We start from the raw sequence: 23,387 nt of genomic DNA on the forward strand, positions 1-23,387 counted from the left end.
CCAGCTCGCCGCGCGCCCCGCCGCCCCCGCCCCCGCCCCCGCCCCCGCCCCCGCCCCCTCCCCCAGGCCGGATGGCCGCGCGCTCCCGGCCCAGATGTGCGAGGCCGGGGCGGGGCCTGCCTGCGCGGGCCTCTCCGAGGGGCCCAGCCCGGCCCGCGCCGCCGCCCCTCCCCGCGCCCCCCCTCCGCCCGCCCGCAGCTCCCGGGTGGGTGTGGGGGGCGGTGAGGAGGGGAGGCGGAGGGAGGGAAGAGGAATTCCAGACCCCTGGTTGGCCTCCTGCGGCCGGCGGCGGCGGCGGAGGGGCTCTGTCTCCCCGCCCAAAGGGCCCACCTCGGGGCTCAGCTTAGCCGCTGGTGAGGGAGGGCCCGGCCCAGACCCCTCCTGTCCCCCCGGTCCCGACTCCTCTTACTTACAGTCCCCAATCCATCCCACCTTCCACGTGCCACCCAGCCCTAGCCTAGGCTCCAGGGTCAGACTGAAGGTGAGGTCAGCCCGTTGGGGCCCGGCTGGGCCTGGCTCTCTCCTTGATGAAGCTTGGTCTGCACAGTGGGCCCCCACGAGGACCCCGGCTGGGCGCAGGTGGGACAGGGGCCAAGGGCTGCTTCTCAGCCACGTCTCCCAGCAGTGGGGGGCTGGCCTCCCCCTCCCAGACGAGGGCCCCACAGTTCTTTGGGCATCACAGTTGCCCCACTACCCCAGACCTTTGTAGGGGCCATTTTTTCCCTCCCTAAAAACTGTACCTCCTCCCCTACTGCGCATCTAAAAGTTCCTCAGCTTAAGCATTGCCCCTCCTAGGCATGTTGCCCTTACCATCAGGTCACTGACCTGGAGCGCCCCTGTAGCCAGGTCCGAGGTAGGGGATGTGCTGTGCCACTCAGTTTGGGATGGCAGTACCTAGGCCAGTAAGCCAGCAGGGTATCCAATCGGCAGCCTCCCCTGACTGCTCCGGTGAGTGCGTGTCTGTGTGAATGAGTGCATCTCTGTGTGCCAGTGGCTGTATGTGTGTATCTGTGTTCATGTGTTAGTGTGTTCTTGGGACATCTGTGTGACTGCGTCTTTGTGTCTATGTATATTACATAATTGTGTCACTGTATCTTGTGTCTTTGTGCATGTGTTTGTATTTATGTGTGTGACAGGTGTGTGATGGGGGGCTGTTAGGTCTTCATGTCATGCCAGAAGCTGAGCAAAGCTGAGGAGGGTGGGAGTGGCTGCAGGTGAGGGTATGGGGAATGAACGGGCCAAGGGTCTGGCCCCTCCAATATAGCCCAGTCTCTTGTTTTCTTTTGCCCTTCAACTTTGGCTTCTTTCCATCCCCACCCTGAGCTCTACATATTGGATCATCTCTGAGGGCCAGGGCAGCAGGCTCTGAGCAGGAGTGAAGACTCATGGGAGGGGGTCTCCAGACCTCAGCAGCATCTACTTGGCAGCCTTCACCCCCCATCCCACGATTTCAGGCCTTCTCAGTATGATTTGGGAATTACAGACCCCACCCTTGGGCAGCTTCCAGTCTGACACAGAGAGGACAGCATATAATCCCAGCGAATCCTCAAATTCAGGAATGTTCGATTCAGTTGCCAGCAGGTTTGGCCTCATGAAGGCGTGCACAAGGATCCTGCAGAGCCCCTGCCTTTACCATCCTCTGTGTGCCTGGATGCCCTCCTCTCCCCTCCCAGTGCCATTGTGGGAACCTCCCGCCCCCCACTGACTTTACCGGCTTTCTGCTTGGCTTTCTGCTTCTCCCTGGGTGGGGAAGCTGGTGGAAGGATCCACATCTAAGAGTATCCTCCCAGGAGCAGTGTCTCTCCAGGCCAGGCTTCCCACCTCTGGCCTTGGCTCACTCCTTCTTCTGAGGATGCCCTGCCTTTCCAACTATCTCTATTGTGCAACTGAAGGTAACTTTCCAAAGTACAAATCTGGCCCTGTGGCTCTTCATTACCTATAGGAGAAGATCCAAGTGATCCAAGAAGTAGCCTGCCCTTGGTTGACCTCCCAAGCTTCCCTTCCCAGACCTAAGCTCCAACCTTATCTCCTGCCTTTCATTTTTTTTAATTTTTATTTATTTATGATAGTCACACACACACACAGAGAGAGAGAGAGAGAGGCAGAGACATAGGCAGAGGGAGAAGCAGGCTCCATGCACTGGGAGCCCGACGTGGGATTCGATCCGGGGTCTCCAGTATCACGCCCTGGGCCAAAGGCAGGCGCTAAACCGCTGTGCCACCCAGGGATCCCATCTCCTGCCTTTCAAACACAATCTTTGTTCCACTTGGGCCAAGCCCCCAGCCCTGACCTACTCAGCAATGTTCTGCTTTTCTTTGGGGCCTCGGGAAGAAACTAGCCCCTTGGACCCTGTTGTGGGTGCTGTGTCCATTCAGAGAGCCTCGAGCCCTGGTTATCACTAGGGGTCTCTCAGGAGAACTCTGGGTTGGGAAGGCAGAAGCAGGGCTCTCCTTTCCCAGTGCCCACCACCTGGCCTAACATGGTAGACCAGCAGGCAGTTTTAGGGCAGAGGGTCTCAATCTCCCTTCCCTCCTGCCCAGGTCCAGCTGCTTGTTCTGCCCCAGCTTGGGGCCCCACACATGCACACACATTCACCACTGGGGAGGGCATGTACCCCCATAGCTGGCCTTGGGAAGGATGGGCAGATGCTTTTATTCACCAGTAGAGCTTATTGGCTGAACCCCACAGTGTACTGATGCCTAGCTGGGTAGCTTACCCTGCCACCTACCCTGCCACCAAACCCTTGGCGGGGAGGGCCCTCCAACCTCATTCTACAGAGGAGAAAGCTGAGGTTTAGGGAGAACAGAGCAATGTCCCATTCAGACCCAACAGTGGCCTCAGGGCCTATGTCCTTGATTGTGCCACATGTGGCAGGAGGCTAGCAGGGGAGGATGATGCCTAGGCATCCAGAGGTGGCTCCCCGATGGTTGCCTAGCCCTGCCTGCCCCTTCCTGGGGACAGGAGGTGGAGAGCTTCTGGGACAGGGGCCTCTAGAGTGTTTCTCTACCGGATTCCTTAGGTGCGAGCTTCCTTCCAGGAATTACTCCGCCTGCCCCCACCCATCTGGACTTCCTTTCTGTGGCCCACAGCCACACCATTTTCTTCATCAGAGATGGGAGTGTGGGAGGCCCAGTCCGCGGTCAGCCTTGGTAGCGCCCTGCCTCCACTGTTGTAAGAGAAGTTGGTGCCTCTTTTTTCATAAAAGAAAGCCCTGGGGTCCCACCTTCCCACTGAGACTCTCCAGCACCCTGCCCCAAATGACACCCAAAGGACCAGAATCAGCCTCTTTCCTGCAACTCTGCACCAACACTGTCCCACTTGCAGGCCCTTTTCCAGTGTGATATCATTAGGGTTCCCAGCGGGAACATCGGGACGACTTCTTGGAGGAGGTGACCCCTGATCTGAGCCCTGAAGGACGATAGAGAGAGTCATCCGTGTGGAGAAGTGGGAAGGACATTCCAGGAGGAGGAAACAGTGCATATAAAGGCAAGGAGGGCAGAGAGAGCAGGAGGCAGGATGGGATTGACAGGCCCAGTAGCCAGCTGGATGACAAGCTCAGCATGTTTGTCCTTGGCGTCTTCAAGTAGACCTTTGTGTCCTACTCCAGCAGGCATGCTGGTCCTTTGCTCGGGAATCCCCAATCTCGCTTGTTGTTGTTCCACTTGAGTATCTTGTTTAGGATCTTTGGTTTCTATTCCAGACCAAAGGTTGAGATTTATTGCACAATTCTCTCTGCTCAGCCCTTTCCTTAGTTTGAGTGACATCTCCCCTGGCCAGCTGCTATCCCACAGAATTGCCCCTCTGCTAGGGTTCTGTGAGGGTACAGGAAAGGACCAAGACTATAAGGGAACAGGATGTGTTGAGGCAAGATAATACTTCCATTTTAGCCATGTGAAGTTGAGGGAGGCTGTGGAGCTGCCCCCATCTCCCATACCTATTTTCTTATTTTTAACAATAAAATCTCTTTTTTTTTTGACCATGCACACGGCCACCCAGCATAAAGAAAAGATTTCCCAGCCTTCCTTCTGCTTGGCATGGCCATGGAACTAAGTTCTGGCTAATGAGACACAAACAGAAGTATTACATAGGGTCTTCCAGCCTTTAAACACTGATGAGTGCCTCTTGTTCCTTGTTCCTCATTTTGCTACTCTCCATCCTGTGCCTGGAATGTTGATAGGATGACTGGAGCTCTAACCACCATTTTGGAACATAAAGTTGAGGAACATGCCTGGGCGGTAGAATAGCGACCTGCGGAGAGACTTCCACTTGAACAGTATTCCCATGCCAGCCAAGGGCTGTGTACATCCAGACTCTTAATGCAGAAGAAAGAAACCCCTTTGTTTAGGACACTGCATTTTCAGGCTCTTCTGCTCATAGCCAAATGTAATCCTATCTGATTCGACCCAAAAGAGAAATGTTGACTAGGCAGTTGCTATATGGATCTGGAGCTCAGAACAGAGTTTTGGGTTGTGGGTAGAAATTTGGCAGTCACCCTCATGGAGATAGTAATTGAAGCCACGAGAGTGGATGAGATCACCCAGGCAGGGAGTGCAGTGTGAAAGAGAAGGGTAGAGGGCTTCCCAGGAGGCAGCCTACCCCACCGTTTTGCCCTCAAAAGACAATTCTGGAGCGGCCTGGGTGACTCAGTTGTTGAGCGTCTGCCTTTGGCTCAGGGCATGATCCTGGGGTCCTGGGATCGAGTCCCACATTGGGCTCCTCAAAGGGATCATGCTTCTCCCTCTGCCTGTGTCTCTGCCTCTCTCTCTCTCTGTGTCTCTCATGAATAAATAAATAAAATCTTTAAAAAGGTGATTCTGGCTTTGTTGCTCAGTTTCAACCATCCCCTCCCAACATTGTTGGAGGAGGAAAGTTCTGTCTCTCTGGAACACTTTTTGGTTTTTATGATGCAGACTCAGGATGGAGGGAGGCTAGGGGAAAGACAAGAAGTGTATAGACAGGGTTGGGGGAAATTGTCTTGAGTTTTTCAAGAGAGGGGATCCCTGGGTGACGCAGTGGTTTAGCGCCTGCCTTTGGCCCAGGGCGCGATCCTGGAGACCCGGGATCGAATCCCACGTCGGGCTCCTGGTGCATGGAGCCTGCTTCTTCCTCTCCCTCTGCCTGTGTCTCTGCCTCTCTCTCTATGTGTGACTTTCATAAATAAATAAATAAATAAAATTTTAAAAAAAGAGAGAATTGTAGGAGCACGTGTGGTGTGTGGTAAAGGGGGTGGAAGAAGAAAGAAAGGGGTTTTATCATGTGTTGCTTAATCTAAGTATCTCTTTCGTGATGTTTAAGAAAATACGCAGAACTTGAAATTTGTTGAAATTACTTTTTGGTAGCTAGCCTGGACCTCTTCTGTCATAACATCACCTGGAGACTGGGTCAATTTGGGTAATAACTTTAGAAGAGTTTCATAAGTATCAAAACCCATTAGAGCAGCATGGGTGAAGGAGAAGCTTATGCTCCTTGGTTTGTAGGTTATAGAATCCAGGAGCAGAAGAAGGTGCATCTGGGCCTCATGAGGGCCTGAAACAAAGAACTGGAAATATGTCAGTAGCCAGGGAGCCACCACCTGGCCACTTTCCTCTCTGTTGCTACTTGACTCTCTGTGCTATTCTCTGCACATCTACTAGATTCTTCCTTGTTAAGGATTGCCTTTAAAAAAAAAAAGGGATCCCTGGGTGGCGCAGCGGTTTGGCGCCTGCCTTTGGCCCAGGGCGCGATCCTGGAGACCCGGGATCGAATCCCACGTCGGGCTCCCGGTGCATGGAGCCTGCTTCTCCCTCTGCCTGTGTCTCTGCCTCTCTCTCTCTCTCTCTGTGTGTGTGTGACTATCATAAATAAATAAATAAATAAATAAATAAATAAATAAATAAATATTTAAAAAAAAAAATCAGGGGCAGCCTGGGTGGCTCAGAGGTTTAGCGCTGCCTTCGGCCCTAGGCGTGATTCTGGGGACCCGGGATCAAGTCCCACGTCAGGCTCCTTGCATGGAGCTTGCTTCTCCCTCTGCCTGTGTCTCTGCCTCTCTCTCTCTCTCTCTGGATCTCTCATGAATAAATAAATAAAATATTTTTAAAAAATCAATAGATTTTAGTTATGTTTTTTTTTTAAGATTTTATTTATTTATTCATGAGAGACAGAGAGACAGAGAGAAAGAGGCAGAGACACAGAGGGAGAAGCAGGCTCCATGCAGGGAGCCTAATGTGGGACTCGATCCCTGGACTCCAGGATCACGCCCTGGGCCAAAGGCAGACGCTAAACTGCTGAGCCACCCGGGGATCCCCCAAGTTATGTTTTTTTTTTAAACATTTTAGTTATTTACTCATGAGAGACAGAGAGAGAGGCAGAGACACAGGCTTCTCACAGGGAGCCCGATGTGGGACTTGATCCCCGAACTGGGACCATGCCCTGAGCGAAAGACAGATGCTCAATCACTGAGCCACCCAGGCGTCCCGATTTTAGTTATGTTTTCATTGAAGTGTATCGACATATGATGTTACTTGAGTTTCAGGTATACAACATACTGATTGGACAAGTCTGTACATTATGCTGTGCCCACCTGGAGCGTAGCTGACACTGATCACCACACAAAGCTATTACCATACCACGGGCTCTACTCCCTGTGCTGTACCTTTCATCCCTATGATTTATTCATTCCGTGCCTGGGAGCCTGTATCCCCTACTCCGCTTTACTCCTTTTTGCCTATCCCTCACCCCATAGATTTAAAAAAAATATTTTATTTATTTATTCATGAGAGACACAGAAAGAGAGAGGCAGAGACATAGGCAGAGGGAGAAGCAGGCTTCATGCAGGGAGCCTGACATGAGACTTGATTCCGGGGTCCTGGGATCATGTCCTGAGCCAAAGGCAGACACTCAACCGCTGAGCCACCCAGGCATCCCCCCATAGATTTTATTTATTTATTTTGAGAGGGGGAGGGGAAGAGGGAGACAGGGAGAGAGAATCTTAAGCAGGCTCCATGCTCAACGTGGAGCCCAAGGCGTGGCTCAGTCTCATGACCCTGAGTTCACGACCTGAGCCAAAATCAAGAGTTGCAAGCTTAACCACTGAGCCACTCAGGCGCCCCCCAAAAGATTTTATTTTTAAAAATAGTTGTAAGTTTTCAAAAATGTTGAGCAGAGACTACAGAGTTCCCATGGATCCTTTCCTTGCACAATTTCCCTTATATTAACATCTCAGTTTGGTGTTGCCTGTTTGTCACAATTACTGAACCAACATCGATACATTGTTAACTAAAATCCACAGTTTACATTGTTTCATTCTTTGTGCTTTACATCTATAGGCTTTGTTTTTTTTTTTTTAATATTTTATTTATTTATTCATGAGAGACGCACACAGAGAGAGAGAGAGAGGTAGAGACACAGGCAGAGGGAGAAGCAGGCTCCATGCAGGGAGCCCGATGTGGGACTCGATCCCGGGACTGCAGGATCACGCCCTGGGCCAAAGGCAGGCGCCAAACCGCTGAGCCACCCAGGGATCCCTACATCTATAGGCTTTGAAAAATGTATGATATCCTGTATTCATCATGATAATATCATACAGAATAGTTTTTCTGCCATAAAAATCTTGTCCTCCACTTATTTATCTGTTGAGCGCTTGAAAACCCCAGGCAAAATTTTTGCCTTTTTCAGGATCAAATAGTTGGAATCACACAGGAGGTAGTCTTTTCTCCTCAAAGATTTTATTTATCCATTTGAGAGAGAGAGAGAGAGAGAGAGACAGATTGGAGAGGCAGAGGGATAGGTAGAAAGAATCTGAAGCTGACTCTGCACTGAGTGTTTAGTGGTCACAGGGCTCGATCCCACAACGGTTGAGATCACCACCTGAGCTGAAACTGAGAGTCAGACGCTCCACCAACTGAGCCACCCAGGCACTGCCAGAAGGTAGCCTTCTCAGGCTGCCTTCTTCCACCTGGTCCTATGTGTTTAAGTTTCCTCTGTGCCTTTTCATGGCTTGATAGCTCATTTCTTTTTGTTACTAACTTGTATTCCCTTGTATGCATGTAACACAGTTTATTTATTCATTTACTCATTGAAGGACATCTTGGTTGCTTCAGTTTTTGGCAATTATAAGTTAAGCTGCTATAAACATTTGTAGACAGAGTTTTGTGTAGACATGTTTTCAACTCAATTGGGTAAATATCTAGGAGTGTGACTGTAGGATCATATGGTAAGACTATGTTTAACTTTGTAAGAAACCCATCAAACTGTCTTCCAAAGTAGCTATACCATTTTTCATTCCCACCAGCAAAGAATAGATGTTCCTGTTGCTCTACATTCTTATCAGCATTTGGTGTTGTCTGTGTTCTGGATTTTGGCCATTCTGATAGGTATGTAGTGAAATCTCATTTTAATTTGCGATTTCCCAATGACATAAGATGTTGAGCATCTTTTCATTTGTGTGTTTTTGATGATATATCTGTTCAGATCCTTTACGCATTTTTAAAAGATTTAAAAAATTTTAAGTAATCTCTACACCCAATATGGGGCTCGAACTCACAACTCCCAGATCAAGAGTTGCATGTTCCACTGACAGAGCCAACCAGGCACCACCCCCCCCTTGTGCATTTAAAAAAAGATTTTTATTTATTTAGTCATGAGAGACATGCAGAGAGAGGCAGAGACATAGGCAGAGGGAGAAGCAGGCTCCCTGCAAGGATCCCGATATGGGACTCGATCCCTCGACCCTGGGATCACACCCTGAACTGAAGACAGATGCTCAACCACTGAGCCACCCAGGTGTCCCCCTTTGTGCATTTTTGCTGGGGTTGTTTGATTTCTTATTGTTGAGTTGTAAGACTTCTTTGTATATTTTGGATACAAGTCCTTTATTAGATATGTGTTTTGCAAATATTTTTCCTCAGTCTGTGGCGTGTGTTTTTCATGCTGTTAATAGATTGCCTGATTTATTTTTTTCTTCTCCATGCATGTGAGCATTCCTAAATTTATCTGCCTTCTCTTTCAGCTACAAGCAGAAGCCTAAGGGTGTTGGTCCCAGTTCCAGAGTTTTGAGAGACCCTATTATTTGACAGTCTGGTGAAGTGGGAAATTAATTTTGGCTGAACAGCGGTGTAGTGGCATTAAGACAGCTGGAAAGGAGCCTGGGAAATGCAGATGTGGTTTTCCACTCCCTGTGGTATAGGCAGACAAAGTAGAGGGAGATGGGAATGGTGCTGAGTGCTGACCCTCCATAGAAACATAGGAGGTAGAGTAAGGTGGGTGGTGGGGAATCTGTTAGGGTGTAGTCTGTGAAGGTAGAGATTCAGCAGTACAGGATGGGACAAAATGGAAAGCAGAATTTCCTATACCCACTCAACTCCTCAGAACGTTTTCTATTATTAGATATTTCAGAGTTTTAATATTATAATTCTAAAATAATACACTTTACCTGTTTCTCTGGGTGCCTTTTAAGCAAATGACTCTTGATTTTGGCTCAGGTCATGATTTTGGGGTTGTGGGATGGAGCCCTGCATCAGGCTCTGTGCTCATTGGGAAATCAGCGTGGGATTCTCTCTCCCTCTGCCCTTGCACACTCTCAGAAAAATAAGACTACCTCTGTTTCTCAAGTTAGTAACTTGAGAGCATCTAATGATACCTCATTGTTAAAGCAAGAATTTAAATCACAGTATCTCCCATCTCCCCACCCTCCCCCCCGACTTTTTCATTTTGTTGGGTATATTATTATCACAGTCTCATGTTGCTGTTATTTATAGTTCTTGCCAATCTATATTTTAGATTTATTTATTTGTTTATTTATTTATTTATTTGAAAGAGAGAGAGAGAATGTGCACACAAATAGGGGGAGGTGCAAAGGTACAGAGAGAGACAGAGAGGGAGACACAGAGATCGAGATCTTCAAGCAGACCCCCTGGTGAGTGAGGAGCCTGCCCCAGGGGGAACTGATTCCAGGACCCTGAGATCACCACCTGAATTGAGATCAGGAGTTGGCCACTTAACCAACTGCACCACTCAGGTACCCCTGAACAATCTACATTTATTTATTTATTTACTTACTTATTTTTTAAAAATATTTTATTTATTTATTCATGAGACAGAGAGAGAGAGAGAGAGAGAGAGAGAGGGGCAGAGACACAGGCAGAGGGAGAAGCAGGTTCCATGCAGGGAGCCCGACGTGGGACTCAATCCAAGGTCTCCAGGATCAGGCTCTGGGTTGAAGGCGGTGCTAAACCGCTGAGCCACCCGGGCTGCCCTACTTACTTACTTATTTATAAAAAGATTTAATTTATTTATTTGACAGAGGCGGGGAGGGGAGCATGAGCACAAGCAAGGGGAGCAGGAGAAACAGACTCCCACAGAGCAGGGAGCCTAGTGTGGGGCCCATCCCAGGACCCCAGGATCATGACCTGAGCTGAAGGCAGACACTTAACTGACTGAGACAGCCAGGTGCCCCAAACAATCTATATTTAAAACTTAGTTCCTTTTCCATCAACTTCAGACAACTTCTTGAGCCCCATCACTATGTAAAGATACTTAGCCTCTAGGCCACCTGCCACCTTCCTTCCCTACTCTCTTCTAATTTCTATTGGTTTTATCTTCACATTTCCATGGTCAAAGTTTATAACATCTACATTCTGTTTTGTAATTATAGTTAAACCATCCATTCTTTATCTTCACATTGATTCTGAAAACAGAGAATAACCAGTTTGGTGATTATATAAACATAACTACAGAACCCAAGTAATGACATAGCTCTGTTGAAAAGGAAATGTAAAGTCATTCCCTTCACCTCCACTGCTTGAAGAATATTTGTTGTCTCCAACATCAAGGTCAAGCCACTTCTCTTTTCTTCTACTCCACTAATTGCTCAAAATCATGCCTCACATGTGTTTGCTTCATATTCAGTCCCTGGAATAGATTTTGTTGTCTCTGGTTTTCTAACTGCTTTTCTTTTTTCTTCCTGAGAGAAGAAACAGATGTTGTTTCCATTATGTTACCGCAAAATCTACTTGCCATGCACACTTTCCCATGCCTGGGCCCTTTGTCTGTCTAATGAGATATGGTGGCTGCTGTTGTGTTTATCCAGCACCCGTTTTACCTCCTCCTTTCTTTTGGTGAATGGCTGCTTCCCTAGTCCAGTTGTGTGATTTGATTTATTTTTGTATCCAATTGCTGTGCCTTCAGGGGTGGGCTTGTACACAGGCCTGGCAGTTTACCTTGATGGTAACTCATCTGAGGGCTGGAAACACAGCTGAGGAAAGGATAATTGGAGTCTTTCTATAGGATTTGATAGGTAGGTATTGGAAAAGAGAAGCATTCACTCTTTTAGCATCAGGTATGGCTTGATCCAGGGACTGCAATGATGTCATCAAGGACTCGGGGTCACTATATATCTTTCCTCTGCCATCATGGTTGTCTTCATCCCCTGGTTCCTCAGCATGGACTGTCAACAGCAACATGTTCCTTTTGTGTATAAAATGGGGAAGGGGATGGTCCATTCCACCCAATCCACAGTCTTCAGAATAGAGGAGGGAAATCAGAGTAGGTTTTTTGTAATCAAAAGAAGAATGAATTCATTTTGGACATCCAAACCATAGATGCCCGCACTTCTTTCTATTGAATTGGTTTCTCTCAGTGATTCTATTTTAAATTTCCAATAACTATTTCTTGCTTTTCTTCATAGCTTCCTCTTTTTGTTTTATGAACATGATAGAATTGGACTCTTTTATATAAGTTCTGTTATTTGAATTATGTTTCCTCTGGGGTCAGTAGTTCTTTTCTTTTATTTTATTAAAGTGGCAGTATAAGAAGCAGCCCAAGTGGCATTGAAAGATGAATGGAAAATGTAGTGTGTGTGTGTGTGTGTGTGTGTGTGTGTATACACATATATATATGAATATATATGATGGAATATTATTCACCCATAAAAAAGACTGAAACCTTGCCCTTTGCAGCAACTTGGATGGAGCTAGAGGGTATTATGGTAAGTGAAATAAGTCAGTCAGAGAAAGACAAATATCATATAATTTCACTCATATGTGGAATCGAAGAAACAAACAAGCAAACAAAAGGAGAGAGAGAGGAAGACAAACCAAGAATCAGACTCTTAACTACAGAGACAAACTGAGGGTTACCAGACGGTAGGGGGGAGAAGGAGGGAGGAAGGAGGGAGGAAGGAGGGAAGCTGGTGAATGGGGGATTAAGAGGACACTTACCATGATAAGCACTGAGCAATGTATAGAATTGTTGAATCATACTATACACCTGAAACTAATATAACACTGTATGTTAACTGCACTAGAATTAAAATAAAAACTTAATATTAAAAAGAAAAGAGGCAGTGAGCTGAGTAGCTCAGAGTACAGTGCAGGAAACAGGCTGCCTGGGTTCAGAGTCTACGTCTCTGCCCCTTACTAGCTGTGTAAACCTCGGCCAAGTTAATTTACTGTTCTGTGACTCAGTTCCCTGCAAAGTGGAGGTGACAATAGCACCTGGCTCAGGAGGTCGTAAATGCTTAGGCTGCTGCCAGTCAGAGCTCAATAGTGGTTTGTTATGCATTTCTTGATCCTCCTTTTATGGGTTTTTCTCATCTGGCTGGTAATAGCTGGTGGCCACTTTGTGTATTTGAAGGGAGGGCAGGGCTGACTAATCTTGGCATTGATGGAAGGGAATTTCTCTGCCCTGGACTGTTAGCAGTTGGGGGTGGAGAAGTCCATATGTCTTCAAACTCTCCGGGAGCAGACATGGGGGCATGAGCAGGGGTGGAAAGCCAGAGGGACAGACCACAGGCCCTGGGGTGACTGAGTGAGTGACAGTCCAGGGTGTGGCTATGGAAGTGGTTACCTCTGGAGGGGAAGGGGGAACACAGCCTTCAACCACCCCCACTGCACTCACAGAACTCTTCTGATATTCCTGGCGTTGTGGCAGGCTCTTCACACAAGCTGCCTCGAAGGCTCTAGGTTCAGAGTGGTTGAGTGACTTCTCCGTGATCACACAGCTCGTGAATGGTATGTCTGCATTTGAACTCAGCTCTATGCAAGGCCCAGGCTCTTACCCACTGAGCTACCAGACTCCCACCTGTCCCCAAGCTGACCACAGCAGGCCCTGAAGATCTTTGGGCCACTGTGGGCTGAGCTGGCTGTACCTCAGATGTTGCAGTTGCATGTGAACGGATAATGGAGTGGAAGCAGAGGGCTCTGGCGCCCTCTATGTGAGATAGGAGGCTCTACAGCGATGCTGTCAGAGTTGAGCAGGGGCCTAGGGCTGGATCCTAACAGTTCCAAGAAATGAGGGATTTAATTAGGATCCTAGTTGCTCCGTAGAAAGGCAGGTCTTCACTTCCCCCCACTCCTTAGTAATGAGTCCCTAATATTTACCCGGGCACATCATCTCTTGGAATAAAGACATAAGGCCGTGTTACTAAGTTCTGGCTAGTGTGATATAAGCAGAAATGAAACCTGCAATTTAAGGAACTATCCTTAAAAGATGGGGGCATGACCTGCTTTGTTCCTTTCACCCTCTTGCTTTCTGGAATGCAGATATAATGGTTGGCATTCCAGCAGCCATCTTAGATCATGAGTGGAAGCAGCCCATTGAAGATGGCAGAACAGAAAAACCTCAAAAGGTTCTGGTACCATATTGATTGGGCTGTTGCCACATCAGCCTTGGATGCCAGCACTTAGTTGAGGGGGAGGGAGAGAGAGAGAGAGAGAGAGAGAGACAGATGTCTATTTTATTTAAATCCCCATTAATTCTAATTTTCTGCATTTTAGCCAAACTTTTTCTTCATTAAATAATTATGTTTAGGGCAGCCCGGGTGGCTCAGTGGTTTAGCACCTGCCTTCAGCCCAGGGCGTGATCCTGGAGTCCCAGGATCGAGTCCCACGTCAGGCTCCCTGCATGGAGCCTGCTCTTCCCTCTGCCTGTGTCTCTGCCTCTCTCTGTGTGTGTCTCTTATGAATAAATAAATAAAATCTTTAAAAAAATAATTATGCTTATTTATTCCAGAACAAAAGTAAAACATATTTTCCAAATTTTGCTAAGAATAACACTAATAAGCCATGAAATAAATTCATTTATTAGCGAGATTTAATTTCATGTTAAGGATTTCCCATTTCAAGCATTGCCACCAAAAACATATTGTGCGGCACCTCTGCTCATGCTCTTTCCCAGTCCTGAAAGGTTCTATTATTTAGGATCTGCTATTCTCAGGACAGATTTTGATCTGATGTTTTTAATTACAAAGAGATGGAATTCCAGAATACAAAAGTCTGAGAACCTTTAAAAGGGTTTCTCCTCACCAACCTTTATTCCTTCTATTTTACAACTTGCAAACAATAAGGGTATGAAAGTACTGTGCACACCGCCTTCAGCCACCTACCTCAAGGCTGAAACAGCAATGGGGTTCCAGAGTCAAGGGCCTGAGCTGGCATAAGTTTCCAGTGATAGAAAGTGGCTGCCAGGGATCCCTGGGTGGCTCAGAGGTTTGGCGCCTGCCTTTGGCCCAGGGCGCGATCCTGGAGTCCTGGGATGGAGTCAGTCCCACGTCGGGGTCCCTCCTCTTGTGTCTCTGCCTCTCTCTCTGTGTGTGTGTCTATAATAAATAAATAATCTTTTAAAAAAAAAAAAGAAAAGAAAATGGCTGCCAGAGTTGTGTACCAGTTATGGTCCAAATTCTTGAGAGAATTTTTGAGCTTTCTCTCCAGTGGCTGTAGAGCAAATGGAATGAACTTTGTCCTTTTAATTATTTTCTTTCTTTTTTAGAACAGTTTTAGGTTCACACCAAAATGAGGGGAAGATTTCCTATATGCCCCTTACCCCCCGACATGCATAGCCTCGCCCCGTTATCAACATCCCCCACTAAGGTATTGTAACTGATGAACCTACATTGACAAATTATAATCACCCCAAGTCCATAGTTTACGTTAGGGTTCACTCAGTTTTGTACATTCTGGTGACTTGGGCAGGTGTATAGCGACATGCATCCATCATTATGGTACCATACAGAACTGCTTCACTGCCCTAAAAAGTCTTCTGTTCAACTATTCATACTCCCCCCCCCCCGCCCCCACTAACCTCCAGTAACAACGACCTTTTTTACTGTCTTCCTAGTTTGGCCTTGACCAGAATGTCATTTGGTTGGAATCAGTGGCATGGACCTAGAGCAGAACCAACAAGTCTTATGTTGGGGTTGGAGGAGGAAGCAATGGATGAATCCATTATGTCTTGGTCAAAAGAGGAAATGACCTGAGGTTTGGAGAGATAAGGGGCTACAAAGAGGTCAGAGTGAGTGACAGAGCCCTAATTTTTCTGAGGCTTTAATGTCAGGAGACAGTTGCTTTGGGCCACTGCATCCTGGGATCCTGGGTTCATCCCAATTCAGGGTTTCATGTCCTTTTTTTGATCTGTATGTGTGGGTTTGCCCACAGAGTACAGGGGACCTGATCTGCTGTGGTTGGGTTCTCCACCACCACAGGTGGGTCCAGGTTGAGTTGAATTAAGTTTGAGTTATGATTATGACATGAGAAATGTGTTGTCACTTGTATCCAGCATTGCTTGGAGCAATTAACACCTTGCTCCATATGTGGAGTATGTGGCGCATAGTAGGCCATCCAGAAAATGGGCTCCAATAAAAACCAGTAATTCGCCATGGTGGGGCCCTTCTTTTTCCACTTCAGTGGGGGTTTGGGGATGCTGAAATCACATATGGGGGTAGTGGGGGGTGTCGGACAGACAGTGGGGAAGGGAGGGGGAACCAGAGACGCTCTTCCAGCCTGAGGAGTATCCCGAAAGGTGGGGACCCTGTGTCTCCCATGACTAGGGCCTACTTCTTGCGGGGTTCTTTTCAGAGTATCCTGGTAGTAATGGGGTTCTGAGAGGCTCCCAAAAGGCTTGGAAAATCAATATTTGCGTCTGGCTACCCTGGAACGACCCCCTCACCCCAGGTTGGGCTTGCCAGCTTCCCAGCTGTCAAGAGGACCACGTTTAGAAAGTTCTCTTCCTCCTCCCTCAGACTCCCTCAAAGGCCAGTGATCGCCAAGAAGAGAAGAATGGATGTGGCTGCTAAGCAGGACCCACCCCCATTTCCCATTTTGCCTGAGAGTACACTCCAGTGTGGCCCCAGCCCCTACTTCTGCTTGCTCAAGCCCCAAAAGGCCTTCCAGGGGCCCTTGCCCTGCCTAGGACGCCTTTCCTGTCTTGGTATTTCGCAAGGTCTGCAGCTGCCTCCCTGACCAGCCTCCGGGCTGAGGCTTTGGGAAAAGAGGAAGCAGCCCCTGAGGCTGGATCTCCTCTCTTAGGGCAGCAGAGCCCTGGGAAGCCACCAGCACTACAACCACCTGGGCCTCCTTCCTGTTCTTTTCTTCTGTGGTTTACAGCCCTGCAGCCCCTTCCCTGGTGGAGCAGGTACTGTTATCCCTGGAGTATGTGAGGAGGGCTGGGGGAGAGGCTGTGCTGAGATTTGCTGGGAGGTGGGGTGGGGGGGTATCGAGGGTGAGTGCTGGACCCCAGACCAATCCAAGCCCTAGACACCAATCAAAGCTGCAGTCATGACCCAAACCCTTCCACACCCCCAGAGCTTCCCCAACCCACATCCTGATCCCAGTCCTCACACCTTCCAGCCCTACCTCGCCCTCAGTTACACTCCAAACATTACTGCATCTCCATCCAGCCTCAACCCTGACCTTCATCCTCTCCCAATCCATCACTGTCCCTTCCACATCCACCCAATTCCATCCCACACTGCAGCCAAAATTGACCTTCACCCTCACCCCACTGCCGCCCACCCATCTTAGCCCCACAGGAGCCCAGTCCACTCACTCCTTTCATCACCACTTCTTCCCCCCAGTAGGACCCCTAGAATCACCTAGCACAGCTTGGGGGAGCTGGTCTTTGGGCTCCAGCCATTTATAGCCAGATTGAAGAACGAGATGTGAGATTTCTATTGCTCATTTAAGCCAGTAGACTTCATTTGTGGATTGTATGGCTTTTCAAGTGAAATCTTTGGCTTGTGTTTGGGGCTTTCCACTATTACAAAGATAGTACACTCTGGAAGTGTCTGTCTGTACCCTGATTTCCTATCTGTGGGGCAGAGCACTCCAGATGGCCCTGTCACCTCATTTCCCTCCTTCTGCAGCTTGATAGGGAAGTTGAGGGGGAAACCCTGGTGCTAGGAAACAGAAACTGAATCCTGCATCACTGTCTAAGTTTTTTTTTTTTAATTTTTATTTATTTATGATAGTCACACACAGAGAGAGAGAGGCAGAGACATAGGCAGAGGGAGAAGCAGGCTCCATGCACTGGGAGCCCGACGTGGCATTCGATCCCGGGTCTCCAGGATCGTGCCCTGGGCCAAAGGCAGGCGCTAAACCGCTGTGCCACCCAGGGATTCCTGCATCACTGTCTGCAATGAAACTACCTCTACCCTTCCTTCCCCAGGCCAGACTGGTCTCTGGGATCAGAGGTCAGGGACCAGCCAGCCCTGCCCAGTTATCTTGGGACACTTGGTCTCACATAGACTTTGCCCACCTACTTGCTCTCACACAGGCAGCAAATATGTGCCCCCACTGTGTGCCAGGCCACCCCAGCCCAACCCTGATGCATCATATACTAGTGGGGATTTAAACCCTATCTTCAGAGCACCCAAGACTTGGAGATACAAAGATGAACCTCAGGGACTTTCTGAGGTCTGGAGAACAATCCTCTCTCAGATGGTCATTGCCTAAGGAAGGTGTTGTTTCAGGGCTGCTCTGTCACCGCCCCCACCCCTCCCCGGCCCAGGACTGGCAATCATCCCTTTACCACCAGGGGGTGCAAGGTCACAGCCACACATCCAGCTCATTGTCCAAGCCCTAGGAGTAGCACCTACCCCACAGCGGGAGGTTTCAAATAGAGACAAGGGTCTTCCTTTCTGGGGCTCATCTTGACCCTTCTTTTTCCCAGAAAGTTTTCTTGGATGAGGCTGGTCTTTGGGGTGGAACAGTTTGAGACAGTGAGCTGGACTCTGGTGGGACTGACCTCTTGGGTGTTGGGGCTGGGTTAAGTGTAGGTGACATCTACATGATGTGATTTGGGGTGGTTCTAGAAAGGGTCCTCTCACATGTTTCAAAAATCTCTGCTCCATTCTGGGGTTAGTAGGTCTAAAATATCATCATTCCTCTTGTAGTTTCAGCATTGTCCTTTTCCTCTTTTTTTTCACATTTTATTTATTTATTCATGAGAGACACAGAGAGAGGGGCAAAGACATAGGCAGAGGGAGAAGCAGGCTCCTCGAGGGTGCCTGATGAGGGACTCGATCCCAGGACCCTGGGGTCACGACTTGAGCCAAAGGCAGATGCTCAACCACTAAGCCACCCAGATGCCCCAGCATTGTCCTTTCCATGGCCCCAAATGGGAACAGTAGGAACACTGGAGCCAACATGCTGCTACCTTCCTGATGTCTCTGCTACAGCAGAGCTGACCTCATTACCCAGTGCAGCTCTGAGCCCCAGAGCCTGTCCCAAACATGCCCAGTGTTGCCTTCCAGCCCAACATCCAGGCCATACCCCAGCCCAGCATGGGCCTTTCCTACAGCCAAGGACCAGGTGTAGAGGCTGTTGGGTATATCCTCCTGGGAGAGGAACAGGTCTAGAAACACCCAAAGAATCGGGACAAGCCACTGGGCCTCAGCAAATGATCAGGGCTGTCTGCTGTTGGGTCCCCTGAGAAACAGTGTTCTTCCCACATCTTTGCTTTGCCCTGTTCCTGAAAGGATGCCCTTTCTCACATCACACTTGGCTAAGTACCGTCACCCTGATAGACAATTCAGATCCCATCCAGGCCCTGGGTGTCTGCTCAGCCCCTTCCCAGGTATGCCTCCTGGTAGTCGCCAGAATCAGTTGGGCCCCATCCTGTGGCCATGGGCTGGGGGCTGGGAGATGTCATGAGTTTCCTGTACCACTCTCAATCTTCTCAGGCCTGCCCCCTCATTCTGCTGAGTCAGCATGTAGGATCAGGGAGGATTGCAAAATTGACAACATGGATTTTTGTTTTTTGTTTTTTAAAGATTTATTATTTGAGAGAGAGAGAGAGAGAGAGAGAGAGGATGAGCAGTGGGAAGGGGCAGAGGGAGAAGGAGAAGTAGACTTCCCCCTGAGCTGGGAGCCTGACAATGGGCTCAATCCCAAGACCCTGAGATTATGACCTGAGCCCAAGGCAAGATGCTTAACTGACTGAGCCACCCAGGTGCCCTAGCACCATGGGTTTTTGTATGCATGTTGTAAAATATACTTAACATAAAACGTACAGTAGTTTTAAACATTTTTAAGTGTACAGTTCAGCAGCATTAAATACATTCACAGTATTGTGTAACCATTACTGCTGTGGATTTCCAGAAATTTTTCATCATCCGAAAAAGAGACTCTGTATTCATTAAACATTAACTCTCCACTCTCTCCTTCACATCCCCTCCTTGCCCCTGTAACCTCTACTTCACTTTCTGTCTCTTTGAATTTGCATACTCCAGGTACCTCATATAAGTAGAATCATACAATATTTGCCTCTTGATATGTGGCTGGTTTCACTTAGAATAATGTTTTTAGGGTTCACCCCTGTTGTCACATGAGTCAGAATTTTGTTCCTTCCTATGATTGAATAATATTCTATTGTATGGATAGACCACATCTCTTTTATCCATTTGTCTATTGATGGGCACTTAGGTTGTTTCCATTTTTTGGCTATTGTGAATAATGCTGCTATGAACATGAATATACAAGTATCTGTTTGAGGTTCTGTTTCTTATTTTACTTTATTTTATTTTATTTTATTTTATTTATTTGAGAGAGAGAGAGAGAGAGAGAGAGGCAAAGACACAGGCAGTGAGAGAAGCAGACTCCATGTAGGGAGCCTGATATTTGACTCGATCTCGGGTCTCAGGATCACACCCTGGGCTAAAGGCAGGTGCTAAACCACTGAGCCACCCAGGGATCCATGAGGCTCTGTTTTAAAATCTTTTGGGTTGGGGTACCTGGGTGGCTTAGTGGTTGAGGGTCTGCCTTTGGCTCAGGTTGTGATCCTAGGATCGAGTCCCGAATTGGGCTCCTCAGAGGGAGCCTGCTTCTCCCTTTGCCTATGTCTTTGCCTCTCTCTGTGTGTCTCTTATGAATAAATAAATAAAACCTTAAAAAATAAAATAAAATCTTTGGGGTTGATACCTAGCAGTGAAATTGCTGGAGGCCATGGTAATCTATGTTTGACTTTTGAGGAGCCACCAAACTATTTTCCACAGAGGCTGTGCCATTTTACATTCCCACCAGCAGTGCACGGGGCTTCCAATTTTTCCACATCCTCATCAACACTCATTGTTTTCTGGTTTTGTTTGTTAAGAGCCATTCTGATGGGTATGAAGTGGTAGCTGATTGTGCCTTTAATTTGTATTTCCCTATTGACTAATGATGTTGAACATCTTTTTATGGGCTTATTGGCTACTTGTATATCATCTTTGGATGATGAAGTGTGTATTGAAGTTCTTACCCCATTTTTTGAATTTGGGTTGTTTGGGGTTTTGTTGTTCTTGTTGAGTTGTAGGAGTTCTTTATATATTCTAGATATCAACCCCTTTCAGATAGATAATTTGTAAATGTTTTCTCCCATTCTGTGGGTTCTCTTTTCACTCTCTTGGTAGTGTCCTTTGATGTGTACAAAAGTTTTAAATTTTTATGAAGTCCAATTTAGCTAATTTTTTTTATTTTGTTGCTTATGCTTTTGATGTCATACCTGAGAAATCATTACCTGGTCTTAGGGCAGGGAGATTGTCACCCATGTTTTCTTCTAGTGGTTTTATACTTTAAGTTAAATGTATTTCTGGCATTCCTCCTCCCCAGATTCATATATGTGGCACCCCTTAGGGCCTCATCTCCAGGAGGGCCACTCAAAGGCAGAAGAAACTCACTTTCTTTTTCTTTTTTAAAGGTTTTTAAAAAATTTATTCATGAGAGAGAGAGAGAGAGGCAGAGACACAGGCAGAGAGAGATAAGCAGGCTTCATGCAGGGAGCCCAATGCAGGACTTGATCCCGGGTCTCCAGGATCATGCCCTGGGCCAAAGGCAGGCGCTTAACCACTGAGCCACCCAGGGATCCCGAGAAACTCACCTTCTTATATATGGTATACAGTAGGCATTTAATTCATGTTTGTGGGATACATGTTGTGCAGGGCTTGTGTCCCCTGCCCAGACTTTCCCTGCCACCAACCCCAGGCCCTCAAGGATCACATTCCTCTCTTGTTCACAACTGCAAGGCTTGGGGGGCTCTGCACTGCCTCAGGGCACGTGTCCTCAGTCCTCACTCTTAAGAAATGGGGATCACAAACTGCCAAGGTCCAGGCGAGCACAGAGATGCCTGTGGGGTGACTACAGGGACCCCACAGGGGAAGTTTCAGCTGCCTCTTAAGAGTGAATAAAGAGGGTTCAGCAGGCAAAGATTATTTGTGGTGGGGGCAGAGCTGCTCAGTTGGAAAGTCTATGGGACTGGCCATAGGCTGTGCGTGTGGGGAGCAGGGAATGGGGGCAGAAGTGTGAGTCGGAAGGAGGACCTTTCAGGGATGGAAGTAAGGGCTTAAAGGCAGCACTTTGGTAAGTATTCAGTCCCATTGTGGCCTACAGCTGGTAAGGCTTATTATGGTCAGGAGACAAGTTTTAAACCCTCATTCTTGCAGGGTGCCTTGGAGTGAGTCACTGGGCCTCTCTGGGCTCCTAGCTAGTTCCTGTTGGCTTGAGTGGTGGGAAGAGGTAGGGAAGTGAGAGGAAAGGGAGAAACAGCTGTTCATCTGTTTTGGAGGAGTGCCCTCGAGGGGCTGGGAAAGCAGAACTTGGGGTGGGGCTGAGGGACACACAGAGGGTTTTCTGAGGCATGCCACTGGGTGAAAGTATTCTGGGGTGAGTCTGAGCCAGGAACGTGGGCTCCTGGCTCCCCACTGCTGGCTGCCCTAGAGTCCTTGGCAGCCCTGCCCTTCCACGGGGTCAACTGTCATAGCATGCTGGGGGCACAGAGCTGGACTCTCAGCAGGCCGTGAGGCTGAGGTGCCCTAGGGTGCCCTTGTGTGCCCAGCCAGCACAGTGTATATCTCCTCCTTAGGCACCAGAGCCAGCATCAAACCTGCTATGGACTTCCTGCTCCAGCTTCTCCAGTTGGTCTCATTTATCTCGGCAGGTGAGCTGCATTGACTTTGCCCATGCCACGGGGCCTGGCCCTGGGCCGTCCAGCCCTCCGTCCAGCCCTGACAGACGGCACTGGGCCCCGTCACAGGTCTGTCCGCAGAACGAAGGAGAGCTCAGGGCAGCAGTGGCTGGGGCGGGGGATGGGGGGGTGGGCAGGCTGCTCCAGGTGCGCATTGTTGGGGGCAGGGCAGACCTGAGGGCTTTGCAGTGACACCAGGTCTTCACCACTCTCCTCTCTGTCTTGCCTCACCTGCAGGCCTGGCCTCATGGGGTGTCTCCAGTCCCCAGGATGTGAAGGGCGTGAAGGGGTCCTGCCTCATCATCCCCTGTGTCTTCAGTTTCCCGGCTGACGTGAAAGTGACCAATGGCATCACAGCCATCTGGTACTACGACTACTCGGGCAACCGGCAGGTGGTGAGCCATTCGGAGAACCCCAAGCTGGTGGAGGCACAGTTTCGTGGCCGTGCCCAGTTCCTGGGGCACACGGAGCACAAGATGTGTACCCTGCTGCTGAAGGACCTGCGGCCTGAGGATTCGGGCTCCTACAACTTCCGTTTTGAGATCAGTGACACCAACCGCTGGTCTGATGTTAAAGGCACTGTGGTCACTGTGACAGGTGAGGGCAGAGTGACCTGGCTCCTGGCTGGAAAGGTCTCTCAAGCTGCTTCTGGCCCCATGGGCTCAGAGCCCCAATCCTAAGCCCAACCCCTGCAGCTCCTTTGCATTTACCCTATGTGGGGCTGGGGGTAGGAAGCGGCCTCTCCTTCTTCTTGAGGGACTCTGCCCAGGTCCTGCCCCTCAGCTGGGCTTTCTAGGGCAAGAGGCCTCACGTGTGGTGAAGGGGAGTCCCAAGTCTCCGGTCTTTGTCCCCAGAGACGCCCGAGACACCCACCATTGCCTCGGCGGCAGAGCTTCATGAAGGCACAGAGGCCTACTTCAACTGCTCCACTCCCTACGCCTGCCCGGAGGAGCACATCAGCCTGCAGTGGCAAGGCCAGGACCCCTCACGCTCGGTCACCTCCAGCTTCCAGAATCTCAAGCCCACAGGCATCAGCCACCTGGGGACCCTCCATATGGCCCTGTCCTGGCAGGACCACGGCCGGACCCTACAGTGCGAACTCTCAGTGGCCAAGCAGAAGACTCAGGGCAAGATTCACCTCCAAGTGCAGTGTGAGTGTGCTGGGGGCCATACCCTTGGCACCAAGCACACATCTG

The 23,387-nt window shown here is 48.8% G+C and overlaps 1 protein-coding gene across 5 annotated transcripts in view; it reads left to right on the forward strand.

Annotated features, from left to right (window-relative positions):
- The first annotated feature begins 16,228 nt into the window (after positions 1-16,228).
- SIGLEC1 (sialic acid binding Ig like lectin 1) overlaps positions 16,229-23,387 on the forward strand; it is a 30,960-nt gene continuing 23,801 nt past the window's right edge. For all 5 annotated transcript variants that reach the window (XR_012018366.1, XM_072800228.1, XM_072800227.1 and 2 more), the window contains exons 1-4: positions 16,229-16,386; positions 22,090-22,164; positions 22,429-22,788; positions 23,046-23,342. Coding sequence is in view for 4 of the 5 variants with exons in the window: in XM_072800228.1 (XP_072656329.1) it covers positions 22,116-22,164; positions 22,429-22,788; positions 23,046-23,342 (706 nt within the window). In the remaining variant the exon portion in view is untranslated. The remainder of the gene's footprint in view (positions 16,387-22,089; positions 22,165-22,428; positions 22,789-23,045; positions 23,343-23,387) is intronic.

Source organism: Canis lupus, chromosome 26 (assembly GCF_048164855.1).
Source record: "Canis lupus baileyi chromosome 26, mCanLup2.hap1, whole genome shotgun sequence".
NCBI lineage: Eukaryota > Metazoa > Chordata > Mammalia > Carnivora > Canidae > Canis > Canis lupus.